General features: G+C 40.8%; 2 protein-coding genes across 4 annotated transcripts in view; both read left to right on the forward strand.

Moving 5' to 3' along the window:
* Positions 1-218: 218 nt before the first annotated feature.
* FOPNL (FGFR1OP N-terminal like) lies at positions 219-4,885 on the forward strand (the record flags this gene model as incomplete). The annotated part of the gene is made up of 4 exons (XM_009876916.1): positions 219-416; positions 1,515-1,599; positions 2,430-2,566; positions 4,809-4,885. Coding segments are annotated over 4 exons (497 nt in total), but the record flags the coding sequence as incomplete, so codon positions are not given.
* Positions 4,886-17,493: 12,608 nt separating this feature from the next.
* The window catches only part of MYH11 (myosin, heavy chain 11, smooth muscle), a 53,047-nt gene continuing 49,678 nt past the window's right edge, over positions 17,494-20,862 (forward strand). For all 3 annotated transcript variants that reach the window (XM_009876912.1, XM_009876913.1, XM_009876914.1), the window contains exon 1: positions 17,494-17,835. In XM_009876912.1, coding sequence (XP_009875214.1) covers positions 17,494-17,835 — 342 coding nt within the window. The remainder of the gene's footprint in view (positions 17,836-20,862) is intronic.

A 20,862-nucleotide genomic window follows, 5' to 3' on the forward strand; every position in this document is an offset into this window, starting at 1 on the left:
AGGGCCGGAACGTGTGTTTACTGCTAAACCCCCACAGCTGTGGCTTCTTTGAAGGCTTGGTTTTTATCTGTAATGTTCTTCCCGCTGGCATATGCACCGAGGCAGATATCTTATCTGTGTGTCACCGTGAATACGCCGAAATTATGTTTATCTTGTGGATATTAAGTGCTGCTTGAACGCGTTTGGCTTGATAGTAACAGATCTTTTTATGGTGATAGTTTTAAAGGACACGCTGGAAAAAAGAGGCGCTCTCAGGCAAATAAAAGCGAGGATCAGAGCTGAAGTTTTTAATGCACTGGATGACCAAAGCGCACCACGGCCATCACTGTCTCATGAAAACCTCTTAATCAACGAACTAATTCGTGAATACCTGGAATATAACAAATACAATTACACAGCATCTGTTTTAACTTCAGGTATTTGGGAGTTTCTCTTGTCATCACTGTCTTAATAGACATTTACTACTTGGTTGAGTAAACCATAAAATTAATACAGCGTACTGAGCTCCACAATCTTTCTTTGGTAATAAATAAGACACGAACACTGTCTCCACAACCTTACTTACACCATTAAGCTAAATCATACATTAGTTTTCAGTAGAACTTACTCTTTGCTCCTCGTTCTTGAGGTAAATGCTTTGACAAAGTAATTAATGCAAGAGCAAGAATGCTAGCAGCCTGCAAAATCAAAATAGGTTTCATGAAATATCTTCTTTTATTTTGGAAAATGACAGTATTCTTAAAGCATATATCACATTTTTATGTCATTTATCACTTGGGTAAAATAAAACAGCCTACAAATAAACAAAATTTGAGGAATAATCTAAAGTAGTATAAAGTAGTTGACAGTCTGAGTTCTAGCAATTTTGGCAATTCATGCATGTAGAGTGTACCAGAAACTTGGTTAGATGTCCTTAGCTGAAATAACAAAAAAGAATATGAAGAAGATCTGTATTTTGTTAATGACTGCAGTTAAGCACTGTTGTTACTGCCTGTCCTAAAACATCAGCATTGGAGACCTGTTTAGACTACAACATGTAAATGGTAGCTGTCGTTAAAATGGTACAGCACTTACTTTTGCAGCAATTGCTAATCTGTATTTGAAATCTGAAGTTCTGTAGTTGTGCTTAGATACAGTAATTACATTTCATATGTAATAATTTTATATATTTCACACAAGAAGATGGAATGGAGACAGTCTGCCTAGTAGTTTATGTATGGAATCTGTTTGATAAAGTACTTCAGAGAAGGAGTTGTTTGCCTGATTAATTTATCCAGTAAGACTTCTTTAAAATTTTTCTTGGCTACATTTAGAATGAAGGTAAAAATTGTAATATGCTATTGTAAATTACTTGAGTATGAAGCACTAATGTTTAAGTGAGTTCTCTAGAACTACAGTATACTGTTAGATGTTAATAGTCTGAAAGGGAGGAGTGTGCTTTCGTTCTCTTTTGATGTCTCGTGATAATTAGTGATGTACCAGTCTTAAGAGTTTTGGGGAAATCTCTTTTCCAGAATCTGGCCAGCCTGAAGTCCCCTTGGATAGACAGTTTCTTGCCAAGGAGCTGAATATAGTCGAAGACACAAATGCAAAATCGGTGTAAGGAGCTTTTCTGGAATGCACAGAATATTCTGTTCTGCATATTTCTTTCTCTTTAGCGTTGTTATAAGTCACATATAAATGTTCTCCCCAATTGAAATGTGACCAGATCACATGCCTACTCTAACATGCTGGATTCAAGTTCACAATGTTCGAATCTGCTTCAAACTTTTAATTCTGCCACCTTTGTAGTATTCTTCACATAGTGCAATTGCACACTGAAGCACCAGTCTCCTACCAGTACAATCTTCCCTACAGTCGGAAGCAGAAAACAGATCTGCTCTTTGCTTATCTGCGAGTTGCTTTGTAAAACAATAAAAAGATTATTGTACTCTGAGATTAGATGTAAATTCACAATGCCCTGTTACAACTGCATTAATGAGCTAGGGTGCTGAAGCAGGTTTAAACACATTTGACGTTTTCTGTAGCTTGTGCTGTCAGAATCTGTCAGGCACTTAGGAGAAAGGAAGTGTGGGATGTGAGTGGTGGACTGTGCTATGGCACACCAGAGCCTGGTCTTTCACACTGCATGACTGAGAATGTGGATCTGTGTTCTTGTGCTAAGCATGCTCCAGTTACTCATCTACAGAGAATCTGGAGTTTACTTGACAGTGTCTTTTAGTCTGAGCTTTTTAGGAGAGTGCTGGTGTTCAAGGTGGGCTTAGGTCTGTGCTTATTTATATAATTAAATTTTAATATATATTTTAAATAACCGAAGACATCTGTCTATTCTAGAAGTAAACATCAAGGCCTAAGAAGTTCTGAGGAAAGGGTCTATTTTTAACGCTTGGTATTTCATAGACTGCTTTTGTAATTTCTGTCTTAAGCAGACCTCTCTTGTATGGAATCATCTCTCATTTCTTACATGGTGGTAAAGAAGGTACCCAGAATACACCCACAAAAGTGTCTTTGTTGAGTTATCCAAAGCAGAACCTTGGCAAACCACCTATGGAGAGAAATCAGAAAGGTGAGTGCTGTTGTCATTTTTGCAAAAGTTTTATTTGTTACTAGATTTTCTATATGGTACATATGCTTGTAACGGCATAAACACGCAGGTGGACACCATACCTCCTGTGTGCGAGGGATACTTTGGACTGACACATCTTTTGTAAAAAAAACAATCCTTCAGCGGAAAGGTGTTTATACCTCACCAATACCATTAAGCTCTGTGACCTGACCATGCCTATTGCTCATGTATTCATTTAAGAAAGGTCCTCCTATATCCAGCTCAAGAAAGATACTCATGATTTCTAGAAGCACCTGTCTCGTGCCTTTCTTTAAATAAGTGACCAACTTACATGAGCTCTCGGGCCTGCTTCTCTCTCCTGGTGTGCTGGGGGAACAGCATATACAGCACACAAATCCATATGCCGTCATCCTTGGAGGTGCTTGACTGGCCTTCAGATGTGTCAGTAGTAGAACTTTCTCATATGGAAATCTATTTTATTTATAAAAGAGACATTTTTAAATATCGCAGACGCCAAATTTATATAATTTTTCAACAGCACAAGTACCATGACACTCCTGTTACCTTGGGTAGCTGTAGCTACTCGTCAGTTACTAGAGGGAAGGGGAACAAAAAAACCATATTGTTTTATTCTGTTAAGACTTTTAGACTGTTAAAAACAGAAAGCGCGTGTAAATTGTACAGCTGTGCTATTCTAGTTTATAGGTAGTAGAAAATCTGTCATGCTGTTTATGCTTTTAGAAACAGATTTACTGTTCTGCAGTTGTTGCTAAAGACCAGAAGAGATTAATATCACAATTCTTAGTAACAATATCACAATTCTTAGTAACAGAAAGCTCATCACAAAAGTGCTTTACCATTTTCCTAAAAGTTAAGCTCGCCAAATTGTACTCCCTTATACTTCTACGAATCTGGAATAGGTCTGCTAAGGGCAGTCTTATTACATTGACAATTTCATAAAAGAATTTAACCTAAATTCTCAGGAAAATATATTAAGTAGTGGGCATATCTTTTTTTCTTATCTGTTCCAACTTACTTAATATCTGTAGAAAATTCTTCACTCTTTAGCTGTCAATTCTGTATATGGGCATAAACCTTTTCTGAGGAAATAATTGACATCCCATTGACTGCAGAAGCTTAAGCTGGGAGTTCATTGCTCTAGAACAGAACACTGCTACATTTTGTTTTCCCTTTCTGGTCTGCTTCTTGACTGGTTACACTTAGTATCACCTAAGCTAGAGGGTGAAAGGGATCACTGGTCCAGTTTTTTCCTTCAAAGAGTCTGCTGGGAATATTCACTTTCTACTGTAAAATTTTAGAATTTAGTAACACTATTGTGTTAGTACTATTAACTATTTCTTTTGTGTCCAAAAAGTTGAAAAGCGAGACCTGAGGTACTACTGACAACTAAAAAGTGTGAGAGAAGTACAAAATACCTTGAAACAATGTTTCCCTTCTGCCAGAAGGGGGGGCTGAAGAAATAAAATTTCAATATGCAAACTGCTGTAAATTATCACTTGGTTAGAAAATAATTATTCCTATCAGATATCTCTCCATTTTTTAAAACAAACTCAGTCTATAGAAAAATAGCTTTTAAAGTATAACTTTGTACCTCAGTTCTGAAAGTGACTTTGTGCAGGGTCACCTTTACCTATTGACTGCAATTTTCACACAGGGATTTAATTGTTTACAAAACTCAGGATTAATCATAAGATATGACAGCGCATTGCTCTTTGAACTAAACAAAAAAAAAAAGCTTTTAACCTTTAAGTAACTATAGTCTGAAATTACTTTCTGTTTGTTTGTAGGATATGTCATTGGAGACCTAAAGGCAGTCAGTTTAAAATACTAATTAGCTGTTTTAATTAGGCTGCATATTCAGGTAATCTAGTCCATCCAAGTCCCATATTTAACATCTAACGTGCGTTTCATATTAGTAATTGTCTTGCTTATTTAGTTGACGAACTATTCCAACAGTCTGTGAGTCCTGGTAAACGTGTGGGATCTGGTGTTTCTATTAGTTCATTCACTACAGCAGAGTTGGAAATTATCTCAAATCTAATCTTTGGTAATGCAAAGCTCTTAGCTAAATACAGTTGCATGGAAAAAAAAACAACTTGTACAATTACCTTAGTTTTGTGGAATGATATTGTGTATCTAAGTTGATAATAGTAGAAAATAACACTTACACCTTTGGACCTCCAGATGCATGAGAATATTTGTGTCTGTGTTTAATTTTCAGATAGAATTCCAGAACCAGGAAGGATGGCTGGCACGAGCATCGAAGAGCCCCTTGTTTTACAAAATATAAACAGATGATATCTTGCATATGCTAAATTCTCATATGAAGTTCTGTAAGAGTTAATTTAGGAAATTCTTTGCATAAATTTCCCCAATATGTCCAGTGGGACTATTTCAGCTTGTTCCATCTACCCATGAGACGGGACGACGGGGTCATACTTACTGTGAAAAAAGTGTGAGCAAAGGCTCTCTTTCTCCTGTGCTGATAGAAGGGAAACTGTTTCTGAAGCCAGATTGATGAAGCCTGTATCTAAAATTTGGCCTAAAAATACTGATTTTACTTTATAAAAAATGTATCAGATACCTTATAATTTCTGCACTTTCCTTATTATGTTACATATTTCTGTGTTTTCCTTGTGTTTCTGAATAAAATTTGTCAGTTTTATTTTGTGTGGTATTTTGAATTTCTTCTTTAAAAAGAAGAAGCTGCAACTTTCAGATAAGTATGGGAAGATAAATTTTAATAGACAATTAAAGTGCTTTAGAGGAATAGTTGGTTTTGATTCTCCGGAAATGAGGGCTATATTTATCTTCATGCCAGCAAACAAATAAGGGTAAGTCTTTTCCATCTGGAGTTGCTATAAATTGTACAGTGTAGCACTGAGTGTATGAGAAGTGGGGGAACTTATGCTTTTTTCCCTGAACGACATGAAACACAAAGTCAGGCAAAGCTAAAAATAAAGTTGACAATAGATTACAGATTCCCAGCACTTTTTATAGCTGATGTATTTACATGTTTTGAAATGGTAATTTATTTTAAAAGCCAGACTTAGAGGGGTACATCAAAAATAACAGGTTAGCTATTTTTCTCTACTCATTTTAACAGAATGCATAGATGTTAGTGTTTCCAGTGGTAGTGATAGGAATTTTGTATAAATACTTTTTTAAGGTTTTGGTCTTAAAAATCTTCATTGTTAAATAAATGGTACAGTAAGTGGAGAAAAAAAGAGGAAGAGAATATGCAGTTTGTGAATTTAAGTGAAAGGACCCAGAGTTGCACACACTGTGAAGTTTTATCTTTATCTTGATTTGGCCCATTTAGCATTACAGGTATTTTTCTGATAAGCAGCCTAGCCTCTACTCTGTTATGAAATTGCAGCAGTCACAGGTTGAAAGGAGAAGTTGCATTTATTCGTTTGAAGCCTCAGCAGTGAGCTCATCCCCTTCATGTGACTGGCAACGCTGCCAGCTCCCCGTTTGCTGATTTTTAAGTGTCTCAGGACTCTTTCCAGGAGGGGAGGACACGTGTTTGCAAATATACTTCAATCGAATCCATCTTTTAAGTCTTTTGTAGATTTGCATCAATTAAAATTCACCACTGGGTCAAGCAGGGGAATTTATCTCCATTTGCCCTCAATGTTTGCTCTGTACTAACACCACCACCAGGTTCAACTACTTGGCTGAAGAGTCATCCGTGTAAAAATTACCACCATGGGATTCTGCCTCATTACTAGGGTCTTTCCTGCCACATTAATGCAAATATTCACCATCACTGACCTTTCAGTTTCTAAAAATATGGTAAACAAATGGTCTTCTAAAGTGTTACTTGCAAATTACTTGCATTTTGGAATGGGCTGAAAGGCGTGTCTATGGGAAGTTGCAAAAATGAACTTTTGAACAATGCAGATATGATTGCTCTGGCCACAGAAATCCCTGAATTGTTAAATTTGGTTTTCCAGAGGTTAAATACCAGACCCCTGTTTCTCCATGAACCAGTGGATCAAATAGTTATTTAGATTTGGAATTTGAATTGTCTTTTCAAGGGCAAGGAAAAAAGGCTCTGGGAAACACAAGCTCTAATCTATGCTATGCGAATCTTTCATTGTAACCAAAGCCATTGCATCTGCTTTCTGTCTTCCCACCATAGATCATACGGAAGCTGCCCAGGTGCTGTGGACCTCTCAGAGAAATGGATTTTTAGTGGTAGAAATTAAATGCAATTTTGTTCTGGTTGAAGAAGGGAGGGGGATGTCTGGTACTTGCCCTTTCCTAAGCACACAGCTCAACAGGCTCCTGGTCTCCACAGCCATGAAAGCAGAGGCTGTTGTAAGAGCTTTGAGGCAAATGTGTATATCTGAAATCAGAGAAGAAATCAATTTAAGACAGAGGGAATCTTGGAACTATTCAGGGATTGCAGCTTCAGCCCATTGTCAAGATCCTGTGCTGGGACAGTGGGTGGAAGCTGCCCCATTTGCTCTCAGTGCAACATGCATTTAATTCTCTAATAGCCTCATGGTCCGCATTGGGGGTTTTGGAATAATCTCTTGTTTCAAAGTATAGTAATTATACAAGCAAATTAAAATCAAATTAAATTGTATTTCTAGTGATATTTATTTATCCAACAAAGCTTTGAAATATATCTATGAAAATATACTGGTCTAAGCATGTTATTAGTGGTCTAGCATTTATCCTGACAGTAGATGAAATATGAGAGCATCTTTCAAGATGCAGATGTGTAGCAAGTCCTACAAACCTCAGGCTGCTTTACTTGCTAGCGAATGAAAAGGAACTGAAAAGCCTGTACAATACGGCTGGGCTTTCAAAAAAATCATTACTTAAAAGTTTCAGCTAAGCAAGTTTAGCAGTTAGATGAAGATAATTCACAGTCTTAGAGTCACAGGTTCAGTTTTTAGACAAAATTGTCAACTAGATAAGCATGCACAAAAAATATTTTCTCAATTTAAGAAGCTCCATCTAGCTTGATTATGGATAGCGATGTCTTACATTAATTGCCCTTATTCTTTCTATAGACATCAGAAAATAAAATTCAAACAAAAAATATATACTCATGTGGAAGTTTGGGGACTTAAATGAGCAAAACACAGTGTTACAACTCCAATAAAACTCAGAAAAGAAACCGAGACCGTTACAGAGGGAATTATGTTAAAAGAGACTGTTCTTTGTCTAAGCATGATATCGCAAGTGAAGGTGACATGGAGCCAGTGAAGTTTGGTGTGGATATCAGATCTGGAAAGCACTTTGGAAGAACTTAACCCACAAGCTTGTGTTGTTGTTTTTTTTTAAATTCTTTGAGACCAAATGTTCACTCTCCCCTAGAATCAGAGGAAACTATGTTTATAGACTCCACAGCATCCGTGCTGTTTCAGAAGTATTAGTTTCTGTCATGCACAGGGGGAATTTTTTTCTAAGCTTTATCAACATGCTCCAAGGAGTCGGTTACACTTTCCTTCCTGAGTGCCCTTTGTATCAAACTGAATCTCGGTGTCAGTTGATCAGTTTTCCGGAGGAGTGATTATCATTGGGTGATTACTTTTTGGAAAAGAAACACCAAAATATTTGTTCTCACTTGCAAAGACACCCTTTCAGTAGCAGCTGGTGTTCAACTGATTCCAAAGTGACCTGTGTGCTTCACACGCTTCACTTGACCTGCAGCCAGCATTAAGCACAAAGCTTAACATTAAGCAATTAGTGACCATTTCACCTCGACAGACAACTCTCATGATTAATGGTCCAGTTCGGATGCAAACTGTTTCTCCAAAAGCAAAAACACAGCTTAACATAGGTGATAACCCACTCGTATGCTTGTCAGTTCCATTTGTCAGCTAGAGAAGCATGCTTGGTAAACTTAGGTAAAAATATTTTTTAATAAAAATGAAATGCTTACCTGACACACATTATTTAACAAACTAATGTTACCATCCATGCTTTTCTTTTTTCTCTCCACTGTATCCAGGTTACACCACAGTAAGGGAGCTGAAAGTTCATTTCTTTCCTTCTTGAGTCCTTTTTTTCTTTCCCCCCCCAAGTACAATATTCATAGTGCAAATTCAGCAAGGAGATATTTAAGGGCAGGCTGCTCAATACTTTATTTTTTCTAGAAAGTAATTAAAACAAATAAATAAACAAATTGGTGGTTTTTAAATAAAGCTTATCGCGTTGTCACAAAGGCATTGTCCACTGGAAATCCGCTGCTTTCAGTTTGAAGGCAACTTTAGTTTAAAAAAATACCACAACATTTAACAAACTCCAATGAGGCTATTATATTGGTATATTCTCGCATTAACTTTTAAGTGAAGGTTGGAAGTCACGCTTATACTCAGCAGTTCCCACCCCACATGGCTCAAGAGTGCAACTGCTTCAGTCCCAGCAGTAATATTTTTTAGACTTTTCAGTGCCATTTAATGTCACATCATATATCACCCTCCGCCACTGCCTCTGTTAAACACACTACTCAGGCAGCAAGCCTGCATGTGCACATGCAGCGGTTTGCAGATCAGCTAGAATAATTTCCACTCCTTTTTAAGCTACTATTAAAATGTGTCTGGTTTTGTGAAGCAGATGCACGGGTTTAAAGGGAAACTTCTTAAGATAACTTTGATGATTGTTAAAATGGTCACATTTTTAGAGGATTCCCTTGCATTTCATTATATTTATTCCTGTTTTCAACTAAGAAAATGCAAAAAAAAAAAAAAGAAAAAAAAAGTTGTGACTGTGAGGAACTTTCTGCTAACAAGGGCAACTTTCTTGGATTTGCATCCTGGCGATCATTTCCCCTGGCTTTGCTCCAACACAGTCACACGTGCACAAGTCTGATATGACACCGCTGCCTTTTGGGTCCTGGGAGGGCTGTGCGGCAGTCCCGCACCTCGGCGGGCACTGACCCCCGCTCTGGAAGGGCAGGCTGCAACCCCTGGGACTGTGCAACTGTGTTGGCAAACCTGGTCTTCTCCAGCTAAGGCCTGAACATGAGTCTGAAATGTTGCAGGGGAGCAACCCCAGTGCTCTTCCTTTCTCTCCTCTATGCTCAGATTTTTTTACCCCTGGCCAGAGCTAGAAGAGGCTACAGGTCCACGATACCTGCAAGCGCTCGTATTTTGAAAGACTGATAGTGGAGGTTTTCAGCCCAGCCTTTCCTCATAGGTATTTTTTAGGGTGCTGAGACCAATATGACCCTCATCTATCTTCCCCAGGCGGGTTTATTTTCCAGAAAAGACAGGGCTGCTGATGTCAAGAGAAATTATTTCACCCAGGACTGTGCTCTGATCCTTTGGGCATACACCATATTTAGTCTGTTGCTGAGAGGGGGTTGTTTCGGTATTTTGTATTTGGCACGTTGATGGGAATTCCTAGAGGATCCTAGCTTTCCCTTTTTGGGATGTCTCCATCCACAGGTCCTACTGCACAAGGCTGTTGGCTACTAGCGGGGGAAGGAGGGGGGACAGCTGGTGACTGAAGGTTTGTGGGGGTGTGAGGAAGGTTTGATGAGGACCAGATCACTCCTCAACCCCTGCAGGTCTGGCTCCCAGTGCCCTGTCCTCCTCCTCCCCACCCAGCACACAGTCCCCAGCCCCCTGTTCTTTCCACTGCATCCTGGGGACTGCTCCCCCTTGGCTATTTATCACTTCTCTTCTTCCTTTTATGGACAGAGGGAGGTATTTATTATATATGAAAAACTATTTACAGTCCTTTCTCAGGAACTGATCTGCACACCGGATTGCAAAAGAAACTTTGGCAAATCCACTGGGGAGGTGGAAAACAACCCTCTTGTTCCCCAGGGGCAAAGGAAGCTTAAACCAGCCCCAGGCTCCAGATGTCACATAAACACATGGAGACCCAAAGCAACCTCCACCCACACATCCCTGTTGTGTTAGGAATAGCCATCCTCTCCCAAGCAACCCCTGAACTCAGGGACTTAGCTCCAAGAAAACGAACTGACAGTGGGTGGGAAACCTCCTGTGCCCCACAGGACCGTGACCTGCCCCTTGTCCTTCTAGGCAGGGAGCCACATGGGGTGAGGATGCTGCCAAGGCAGGAAGGAGTTAAAGGTCCCTTGGCTTGGCCAAACCCTAGGAAAAAGCAAAACCTCTGAACTTGTGAGTTAGGAGCACCCACTTCGAGTTAGGGACACCCCTTTCATGCCTCCCCAAAAGCCAAACCCAGCCTGCTCCCCTAAAGAGCGGCTTGGGGCAGGGGCAGCAGCCCAGGGTTAGGCCCTGCTAGGGACGAAGTCCTTGGCTCAGGCTGTCTTTTTTAACCCAGGTACCGAGAGGATTTTCCAGCAGGACGTGGTTTCCAGGGCCCCTCCCCATCGACGGGATTCTCCTCCTCTATATAGGGAGGTTGCAAAGGCAGCGAGGACTCGGACTGTCCCGGCTGGTGGCTGTACAGGTTCCCGACTCTCCAACTCACTCTCTGCTCCCCTAACCGGACGCCGGTAAGTGCTGCGGGGTCCTGCTGGGACCGGGCCGGGGCTCGCCAAGCTTTGGGACGGGCAGGCTGGCAAGCTAACAGCTGTGCTGCTTTGCAAACACATTCAGTGGATTAACCTGCAGCGAGCGAATGAATTAGAATCGGGACAGACCTATCAGACACGCTCAGATGGTGTACCCGGATTTGTGTAGTACTGGCTGGGCTCTGCTCAAAACGCATCTGAGAGCATGCATGTTTGAAAGTGTGCACAGACGTTCTAGCTTGTTCCTTAGTCGTTCCTCAGACTGCTATTGCGGAATTGATCTGCTGGCTGCAGGGCACGGGTTGCGCAGCCTGCGAGGGGCTGCGCACGGCGGGACGGTGGCAGGTACCTGCTGCAATTAACCATCACGTCCAGTAATGAGGAAACTTGGGAGCCTGAGCTGCTGCTGATCTTTAAATATTTCTAGATTTTCAGTCCTAATAACAGAACTTAGTGCACGTCCCGTGCTCTTTAAAAAAAAAAAAAAGGATAACCGAATAAAATAATTAATTTGTCAGTTACTTGTCCTTTAAACAGGTAAAAATGCTTCAAAATTAGAAGAGGAAATGGAAACATTTTTACGAAAATGCCTTAGCATTACACATGCATCTTATTAATATACTGGGAATAAAGTTTAAGAAAAAATTGATCTGATAATTCACTGAACTACACTAATTCAAGTAATTTCAAATGTGACATGCCTTTTTTTTAGAGGGAAAACAAATTTACACAGATTTTAAAGAAAATCCTGTGAGTAGATTAAGCCGACAGTAGATGGCAGTAGAGAAAGCAGCTTCAGTGCCACCCCAGGAGGTCACTGCTGGCTGTCGCACAGGGGGATGCTGGAAGTGTGTGTGTGTGCCTGCACTCCTGTATAAATGTTGATACGTACGAGGCATATATGTGGGCATAATTAAGAATCATCATGATCTATTTTAAATATAATGGAAATCAGACGTTTTGTCATCATTACCCAATACATATATCTCAGTAAAACCTTTTCTAAAACACACTTTCTTAAAAACAAGCCCAGCTTCTCCTTCACTCAAAGCGGCAGCTTGCAGGAAGGCTCCCAGATGGACTGGCTTTGCTGAACCCCAAAGTTCCCAGCTTCCCCAGGCTACTGACACCGAGGCTAAACCCATGAACTCCCAGAGAGCAAAGGGCTTGATTAGTCGCTCTAGGTTGTGATACTCCTCTGGCTGTATTCAGTTAGATGTAAACAATGATTTTTATTATCTCATTTGCAATTGACATGCTAGTCCCTAAAAGGTATTTGTTTTGAATTTGTTATCATTACATTTTTGTGGAACAGCTAGTATCGAGAAGAACATCACCATATATGGTAGCGTGCATAGATGTATGCAGAGGATCCTGGCTCCTTATAATTCACTGAGACTTATTAGTTGCAAATCTGTTGGCTTTTCTTTTACGTATGTTAATTTGAGCAGAAGTCAAGAGCTAGAGATAGCTTTCCAACTTGTGCAAAGTCCAGTTAAAATATGGATTATTTATGAATTCTAATGAGCATGCAGAATCTGATTTACATAACAGAATGACATTTGGGCGTATTTGAAATAGCCAGCATTTTCCAGATAAAGGGAATCTATCTCTACATGATGCACTTCTAGTCTTTTTTCCTTCTTTTCTAATTTTTGCAGTTTATAACATAAGCAAGACCTGGGGCCAACTTCTTTGGAGTATTAAAAGAACTATCAAGTGTTTAATCAGACTTATGCAATAACTTGCATTAACAGAGATGAGAAGACCCAACAGGCACTTACAGACAGTTTGATTAAAGTACATGGAGAATGCATTAAAAAAAGGAAATATATAAAAAAAAAAAAAACCACAACTGAAAATAACCCTCTGAAATTACTGAAAATACTCTCTTAAAATACAAACTTTCCCTCTCCCATGGCTGAACAACCATAAACTAGTACTGATGATACCTCCATGTTCAGATGAAAACATCAGATGAGATGAAGAATTGAGGGGTGGTCCTGGCGACCAGCAGGGAGGTGAAAGGCATGCACGGGTCGGTACCAGTGCTTGTGACAGAGACACTGCACTGGGGAACCAGTTCCCAGATGAAGATCACAAGATTAGGATTTGCCCCTATATTTTCTTTTTTTCAAACAATGCTCAAAGCAAAATACTGGAAAATTAGAAGATAAGCAACCTGGAAAGAACACAGTCAAGAACTACTGTAGCCCAGAAGTGCAGTTTGAGTCAAGCAGCAGCTTACTGCTGCATTCTTCCATCAGAAACCACTTAAAAGAGCAGGACTTGGTTTCTGAAAATAATTCAGATAATAAATAATACTTGGTTATATTTCCCTCAGTTCTAATAATTATTCCCTGTGCGGCTGTGATAAACTTTTATACTGACATGCACATCCTGCAGAGGAAGGGAGAAGTGTCCTTTATCTACTCATTAAGGGAAAAGCAGCCCCTCTAAGCTCTGACCCAGGAGGCAATTCTACTTGGCCAACAACCTTTTAATTAGAGTGCACTTCCTGGGGATATTTATGCTTTGTCCTTGGAAATATACTCAGGATAAACTGATTGTAAAGACAGCATTCAACTTCTGTCACTGGCATGATAAAGGAAAAGACAGTAAAGATCAGCCAGATACATCTGCAGGGAGACAGCAGGAGGAATAGGAAGTAAGCCGTGGAAGAACACATGCCTGCGTGTATGTGCACATTTGGGGATTAGACAAGAATAATTAACGAACCCAGTTTGCTGTAATTCAGCACATTTCTAACACAAGAAACTTCGTATCAGTTGTATTTTTGTGATTGCTTTTCGGCCCACCTTCCTCAGGATAGCTCATCTCTGAATACACAGTATTTACTCTTGCACATGATTTTAGCTGTCGTCTTCGTAAGAGAATGGATGAGAACCTCTTTCCACTTCTGGCACAGATAAGATATTGGTGTCTGTTTCTCTCAGCCAGCCCTATGGATAAAAGCCAGGAACTGGCTAAGGGGTAGATTTTGCCTTCTCAGGGAATGTAGGCAGTGGTGAATCTTTCCCATTGGCCCTTTTCCCCAATATCAGTCATATGCTGGACCACTGCAGTTCAGTCTCCATTCAAGACGGACCAGAAAGGTTACTGCCAGTTATTAGTCCGAAAGCTTCGGCAGCTCCTCAGTTCAGCGCACAGCACCTCACTGGGACAAATCTACTTCAGTTTGTGGAGCTCACCTACCCCACCCATTCAGAAACCTTCTTTTCTTATAAATATGTATCAGCTAATCACAGAATGTTAGAGGTTGGAAGGGACCTCTGGAGATCATCGAGTCCAACCCTCCTGCCAGAGCAGGACCACAGAATCTAGGGCATTCATAATCTATTAGACTGTGAATATTAATCCGCACTTTTTAAGTGCCTTTTTTGTAACTAGTGGTACTCAGCTTCTACTCAAACCTTATCCTCAAATTCCAGGGCATCAGTAATGAAAAGTCCTTTTTACACAAATCCGTGTTTTCTTCTCATTGTGTTTCAGAGGAGTTACAAGATCCAGCTCAGACTGTTCATTCCCTATTTCTTGTAGGAGGTCTATTCTTACTATGTTTAAACTGGCCAATGTAGTGCTCAGATCAAGCGGGTAAAAAGCTGTGTTCCCAAGCTCTGCAGTTCAGTCCACCTTTGATATCTTCCAACCTAACCTTGCTTTCAGGAAGATTGAATATAAATAACAAGGTGCAGAAAGTTTCACTTGCAGGAAGAAGTAGGAGAGCACAGTAGGACACCGACAGACCAGCTCTCTGTTTCACTGTCACCTGTAGGAGATGTTGTTGACTTAGCACATAGCAAGGAATGGACCTTTCCCTTGGTCCTTGGGCAACAAAACAGCAAAGAACTGGGTAATCCCACTGGTGACATGTTTTGTAGCAGGCCAACAGTTTTATCTTCGGTTGGGCTGTGAAGGCAGATAGTGAGGGTGATTTGGCAGTTTGATTTTCACCATCACTGTGGGCAGCCTCAAAGTAGCAGAATCTGACTCCAAGAAACTCAGTTCTGCAGTCCAGTCCATTTTTCGATGTTTCTGACAGCAATACCAAATTCCTATTTATTTGCATGTGCTGTCAGCTGGCACTCAGCCACAAGCAGCACGATCCAACCTTTCTGATGCTTCAGGATGACCATACAGCTCTCTCTTCTGGGTCTAGGATGGACTGAAACCTTCCCACTCCCCTGCTGCAGCAGTTCCTCCCACACTGCTGGGGCAGTGCGGTGGAGAACGTGCCTTGCCCATTGCTACCGCAGCAGGAGGAGAGAGGCCAGAGCAGGCTCCTGCTGCTCCCCGAGCCCCCTGCTCCCACAGCCTGGCCATGGGGCAGCGCCTCCGTCTTTCCCCTGCCCAACCCTGCGGCCGCCAGCTGGAAAGCTCAGCTGGAAAGAATACCATCTCCATTATTGGAACTGTGCAGCTCTACCAGCCCTCTTGGCAAGGAGGGAACATTTTCTGCCTTAATCCACACAGAGGTCAAATAGTTTCCTCTTGCAGCTCTCTTCCAAGAATCCCCTGGGAGCAAGCGAAGGGCCATGTCCCCCAGAGCTCCCTCGCAGAGACTCGGGAACGCTGCGCAAGGGCCAGGGCCAACGCACGGGTCCAAGCTGCTCGGGTCTCCCTCCCCTGCACCCACCACGTCTCCGTGGATGACCTGGGTGAATTTTCCTCTTGAGGATTTCCAGGCAAGGCTGGTGGCTCTAGAACAAGCACATTTAGAGGAAAGCTTTTCTTTTTTTTTAGACAAGAGAATTGTTGAAGGTGTTTAAGGAGCTGGGGCAGCTAATTTCCACTGAATTTCATTGGGGTATCATCTAACTCTCTTGGGTACTTCTAAAATCCTAGCTTTGTTTTTAAGCTTTATGTCACCTTCTTCTTGTCTCTCAGACCCCTCACACAGTCTGGCCTTGCAAAAAAAAGTAATCTGTGGGAAGGCTTCAGGAACAAATCTTTTGGAAACCAATCTCCAATACTCCCAGAGCACAGGGTGTCCATTTGGCTGCGTATCAGAGCTTGGTCTTTACAAGTTTTGTTCTGCTTATGGGTTGATTGCTGACATCTTTAGCAGTCAATTCTCCAAGCTCCCTCAAGATTCATGTTTGTTTGAGTGCTCTAAATATTAAATTCATTCTCAATAAGGAAATGAAACAACCTCTGTCTGCTAGAGATGTTTTTCTTGGGCAGACACTCTTCCCTGCTCACCACTGTAGCTCCTCCCCAGCTCCCTTCTCCGCTGCATGGCAGGTTTCCCAATTAACACCACTCTCTTCCTCCCCTGTAGCAAATCCGCAGTCATCCTCTGTTTAACCCTTTTCTCATTTAGCACTGTGTGTCCCACTGGACAGAGCAGAATACTTATGAAAGCTACAGCATTATCAGCATAGATCTTGCAGCTACACCCCAGCTTCCAACAGCCATTGCAGGAAAGAAGCTGCTTCCTCCTCCTCTAATACCGTGCAAAGCAGCCAAAACCTTCCCACTACTCTCACCTGTGGAGCAGCTACATCCAGATGCTTTATCCATGTGACTGTACGATGCTGCTCTGTCCATGCGCAACTGCACAACACACATGCAGCATCCTTCCAGTTTGAGCATCACAGTGCAGAGTATCCAACAGCTGATGCAATTTCCAGCCTTGTTTTATTTCTTCTCTCTCTCATGCAGCACACATTTACCCTTCATAACTGACCAGCTCCCACTGTCTGAACCATGGAAATGGGATAACTCTAAATCACTTCTTCACCAGCAATACTGATAACAGTTTTTCTGGTTTTTTTTTTCTTTTTCTTTTGACATTTTCTTATTCCTCTCCAAATGAAGTCATGTTGGAATGACTGGAAATAGCCCTTTGCAAGAAAACTCATTTCTGTCCTTTCTAGAACACAGCCTGGGAACTGTTCTCCTAGTAATTATTTCATTATTGCACTGGTATTTCAGTATGCACCCAGTATTTGAGTGGTGAGAAATTCTGTATGTATTTGAATTCAATCAACTTTGGGCAAGAGATGAAGCTGCTGGAAGCTGCTCAGCTGTAGCCTTGGTGCAGTCCTGGCAGCCTCATTCCACGGACGCCAGCTATGCCCTACTCTTCTTTAAATTTTCTGTACAACATAAACAGAATAAAGTGATAAGCCCAGGTGTCCTAATTTGGTTTAGTATCATGAAGCTTTTGATTTAGATCATTTCAGACACGACAACAAAGGAACGGGAATCTGAACACAGACACTCTAAGGTATCTAAGCTGGCACCCAAAAGTATCTGCATGGAGATGTGAGATATGACACAAGATCTGCATGCTTTGGATCTACTGCATGGCAGATCTAATAAATGTGCTTTGCTTACAATGCCTCCACATTTGCCTCCCTTTAAAGCAGAATATTTTGCTTCCTCAACAGGTGTCTGCTGAGTCAAAATGGCTCAAAAAGCTCTCAGCGATGATGAGAAATTCCTTTTTGTGGACAAAAACTTCATTAACAACCCACTTGCCCAGGCTGACTGGTCAGCAAAGAAACTCGTTTGGATTCCATCAGAGAAACATGGATTTGAAGCAGCAAGTATCAAGGAGGAGAAAGGGGATGAGGTGACAGTTGAACTGGCAGAAAATGGAAAGAAAGTGACACTGAGTAAGGATGACATCCAGAAGATGAATCCTCCAAAGTTCTCCAAGGTGGAAGACATGGCAGAGCTGACTTGCCTCAATGAAGCTTCAGTGCTGCACAATCTAAGGGAGAGATACTTCTCAGGTTTAATTTATGTAAGTAGAACCAAACACGCACACAGCATTTCCTATTGCCTGCTACTGTGTCCTGTCACAGATGGGGTGGATCCCACCCACGGCCAGGGATACAGTCCTTGCGTGTAACACCGACACGCACCTACTAAACCCTCAGATATGGCATCCTAAACCAAAAACATATTTAGTTCACTTTATTTCCCATGATTCTCCTGCTTATTTATTAATTGCTTCTTTACTTAATTAAAACATATAAAAGTTTCTTTCCAAAAATTGCTATTTCTAAAATAATATTATTGGCTTGGAAAGTACTCTTTGACAGCTGAACAACACTTTAGCCTTGCTGTTTGAAACAAATAAAGAAAAAATCCATAGGGACTTTTGAATGACTTCAAGGTAAACCTGAGTAAGTTTCCAGTAACTTGCAAAAAAGACCATATGAAAAGGCAAATCACGCAGTGTTTTCTCAGACAAAACTCCCACTGAAAGGCATCTGACAAGTTCTTGTTTTGTGGGTGCTTGAGAAGAACCTTATGTTTGAATAAACTCACCAGAATTCAAGTGAGAGTACTCATATGTACCAGTCTGTTACTGAACTGAAGTCATGCATCCACTACAACTTTATTCTCTGCTTGTTGGTCAACTTGCAAATCAGACAAGTCTGGACAAATTAAAATCTTCTCTCTGTTCATGTGAATTAGGGACAAGTTCAGACTTCCAGTCCCCACAAGTATATTAACGTAAGTGTATTTTGACATTAATAACTCCATAATCTATCTTCAACAACAGTTATCAAACTGAGCAGTAAAAAAGCCAATAAAGTTTCCATGAAACTTAGCTGTTGCCTTGGATTTCACAGGCTGTGCTGCAGAAAAGTAATCTACAGTCTCAATCTATGAAAATTTTACTTGCATGACAGACCAATGATGAGAGAAATAAAGTGCAAAGCTTAAGTAACAAAGTGTTAGAAGCAGGAGTTGAGGTCTCATTATTAATATGAGGAATGGTAAACCTGAAAGTCGGAAACGAAGCAGAAAAGAGTTAGACATGGTACAACAAAGGAGCTATTTAATTGTCACGCATAACTTCAAAGAGATAAGCTCAAGATCTTTCCTTGAGGAATGTACTAAAATGCACATCACCAAGATTCCTGAAAGAAGCTAGACTTTGCACCTTTTTAGTATTTGAGGTTATTGGATTTTAAGTTTGCGGGTGAAAACATGGACCTATGTGTCGTTATTTCAGAAGCTGCAGAATTAATTACTAAAATAGACTTTTTCTGAAAATGTTCTGCATTGTTGTAAAAAATCAAAGAATTTTTCATGGAGAAAAATATGGAAGTGTATCAGAAATTAAGTTTTCCTTCTCAAGAGATTAGACTTTAGGTGGTAGAAAATTAACAGTTATAAAAAACTTATTTTTTATAAGAAGTAGTTAACTTGTATTGCAACAAGTTATTAGTATTTTCAGTAACTAAAACCTGTGTAAAACTGTCCAGCCTTACACTTACTAGATACTGCTATAACTTTTAAGGAAAATAGGGGGCATCTAAAAGGAATTTGGGCCTCATCCAATTGCAAAACTACCTGTAAAAAACATTTGCCACATAATACCTATGTTGCCTCCCTCCAACTCCCACATATGCAAAGAAAATGTGACCTTAACATTTCCCCTTTACAGCACCTCAGATGCAAATGGGGATTCCCAATTCTGCTACAGAAAAAAGTCAATGTAGCTGAAAAAAGAAAAAATTTAACTGTTTGCCTCTTGCATGCATGTTAGATATTATTAAGATTCAGTGCAGAAATTCAGAGTGACAGTACACTGAGAAAACACCCTGGCCTTTTCTTCATCACAGATAATCAAGAAGGGCAAGAAATGTTTTGCTGCTAAATCATGTTTCGCATTGCTCAGAACGAACAGAATCTGCCTCATCCACACACAAACTCAGAATCCACCTGGTTGTATTCCTGTGTGACCTGCACCGGGTGATCCTGCTCTGGCAGGAGGGCTGGACTAGACGATCTTTTGAGTTTGCTTCCAACCCCAAACATTCTGCAATGCTGTGAAATTAGACCAAAAATGATTATATAAAAATCAATAAAATAGCAACGCAACTTCTGCAAATCGGAGAGTAGAATCAAGTTTCCTGTGACTGTATTCGTAGGCAATACTAATTTACTCTTCACCTAAGAGTGCAAAATGCTTTCTTAAATGCAGAAAACTCTTTATGCATGCTGTTACCAGAAGTGGGATTCCACTGCCCCAAGCTAGGCATTTACAGCACAGTTTTGTGTATTTGGGCCTCTCTCTCTTAAATACCCATGAGTGGCAGCTGTGGAAGGGATACACAAACTCAGCACTCCTGTGGACACTATTCTTAAGATACTTGAAGTCACGCTCTGCCGCCAGACCCTTTACGGAGGTACGGCTGGAGGTCACCTCTCTTGATAGACTGTGCCCAAAGAGAATGATTTATCCACACTGCTCTTTCAATCACGTGCTCAGCCAACTGGCTCACTAGCCTCCAAAACATCACATATATTAATCTGCTTTCCCCAAACCCTTGCAAAGCAGATATCTAGAGCTATAACCAGTGAAAGGAAGAGGTCTTGGTCAACTTCTCCCAGGTGAGAGACGGTACCAGTCACAGTCCAGTTAGAAATGGGGTTTCCTGAACTTCCTCAGCTCAGGCTTTTGCTCTTCCTTAACAACCCACTTCTTTGAGAACCTTAAATTAACACACCTTTCTAAAAACTTTGAGGAGTTTTCTCTTCAAAGGTATGTTAATGCATGCCTGGGTGTGCAAACAGCACAAGTCAGGCAAACACCTAGGAATTTTGGGGAAAGGAGGCCTAAATAATTTCCTGAAGTGGAAATTTACTCTTCTGTTATTTTACTTGGTTGGGAATGATGAATTGAGTGCATAGAGTAAAACTACTTCTGCAGAACAAAAGGCCTTGCTATCCCTTCCTTAAGGGCCTTGACAGTCATTGTAGGACAAAAACCTGTCAGTTGTACATCGTCCCAGCAGCACTGCAGTTCTTT

Source organism: Apaloderma vittatum, unplaced genomic scaffold (genome assembly GCF_000703405.1).
Source record: "Apaloderma vittatum isolate BGI_N311 unplaced genomic scaffold, ASM70340v1 scaffold25339, whole genome shotgun sequence".
NCBI lineage: Eukaryota > Metazoa > Chordata > Aves > Trogoniformes > Trogonidae > Apaloderma > Apaloderma vittatum.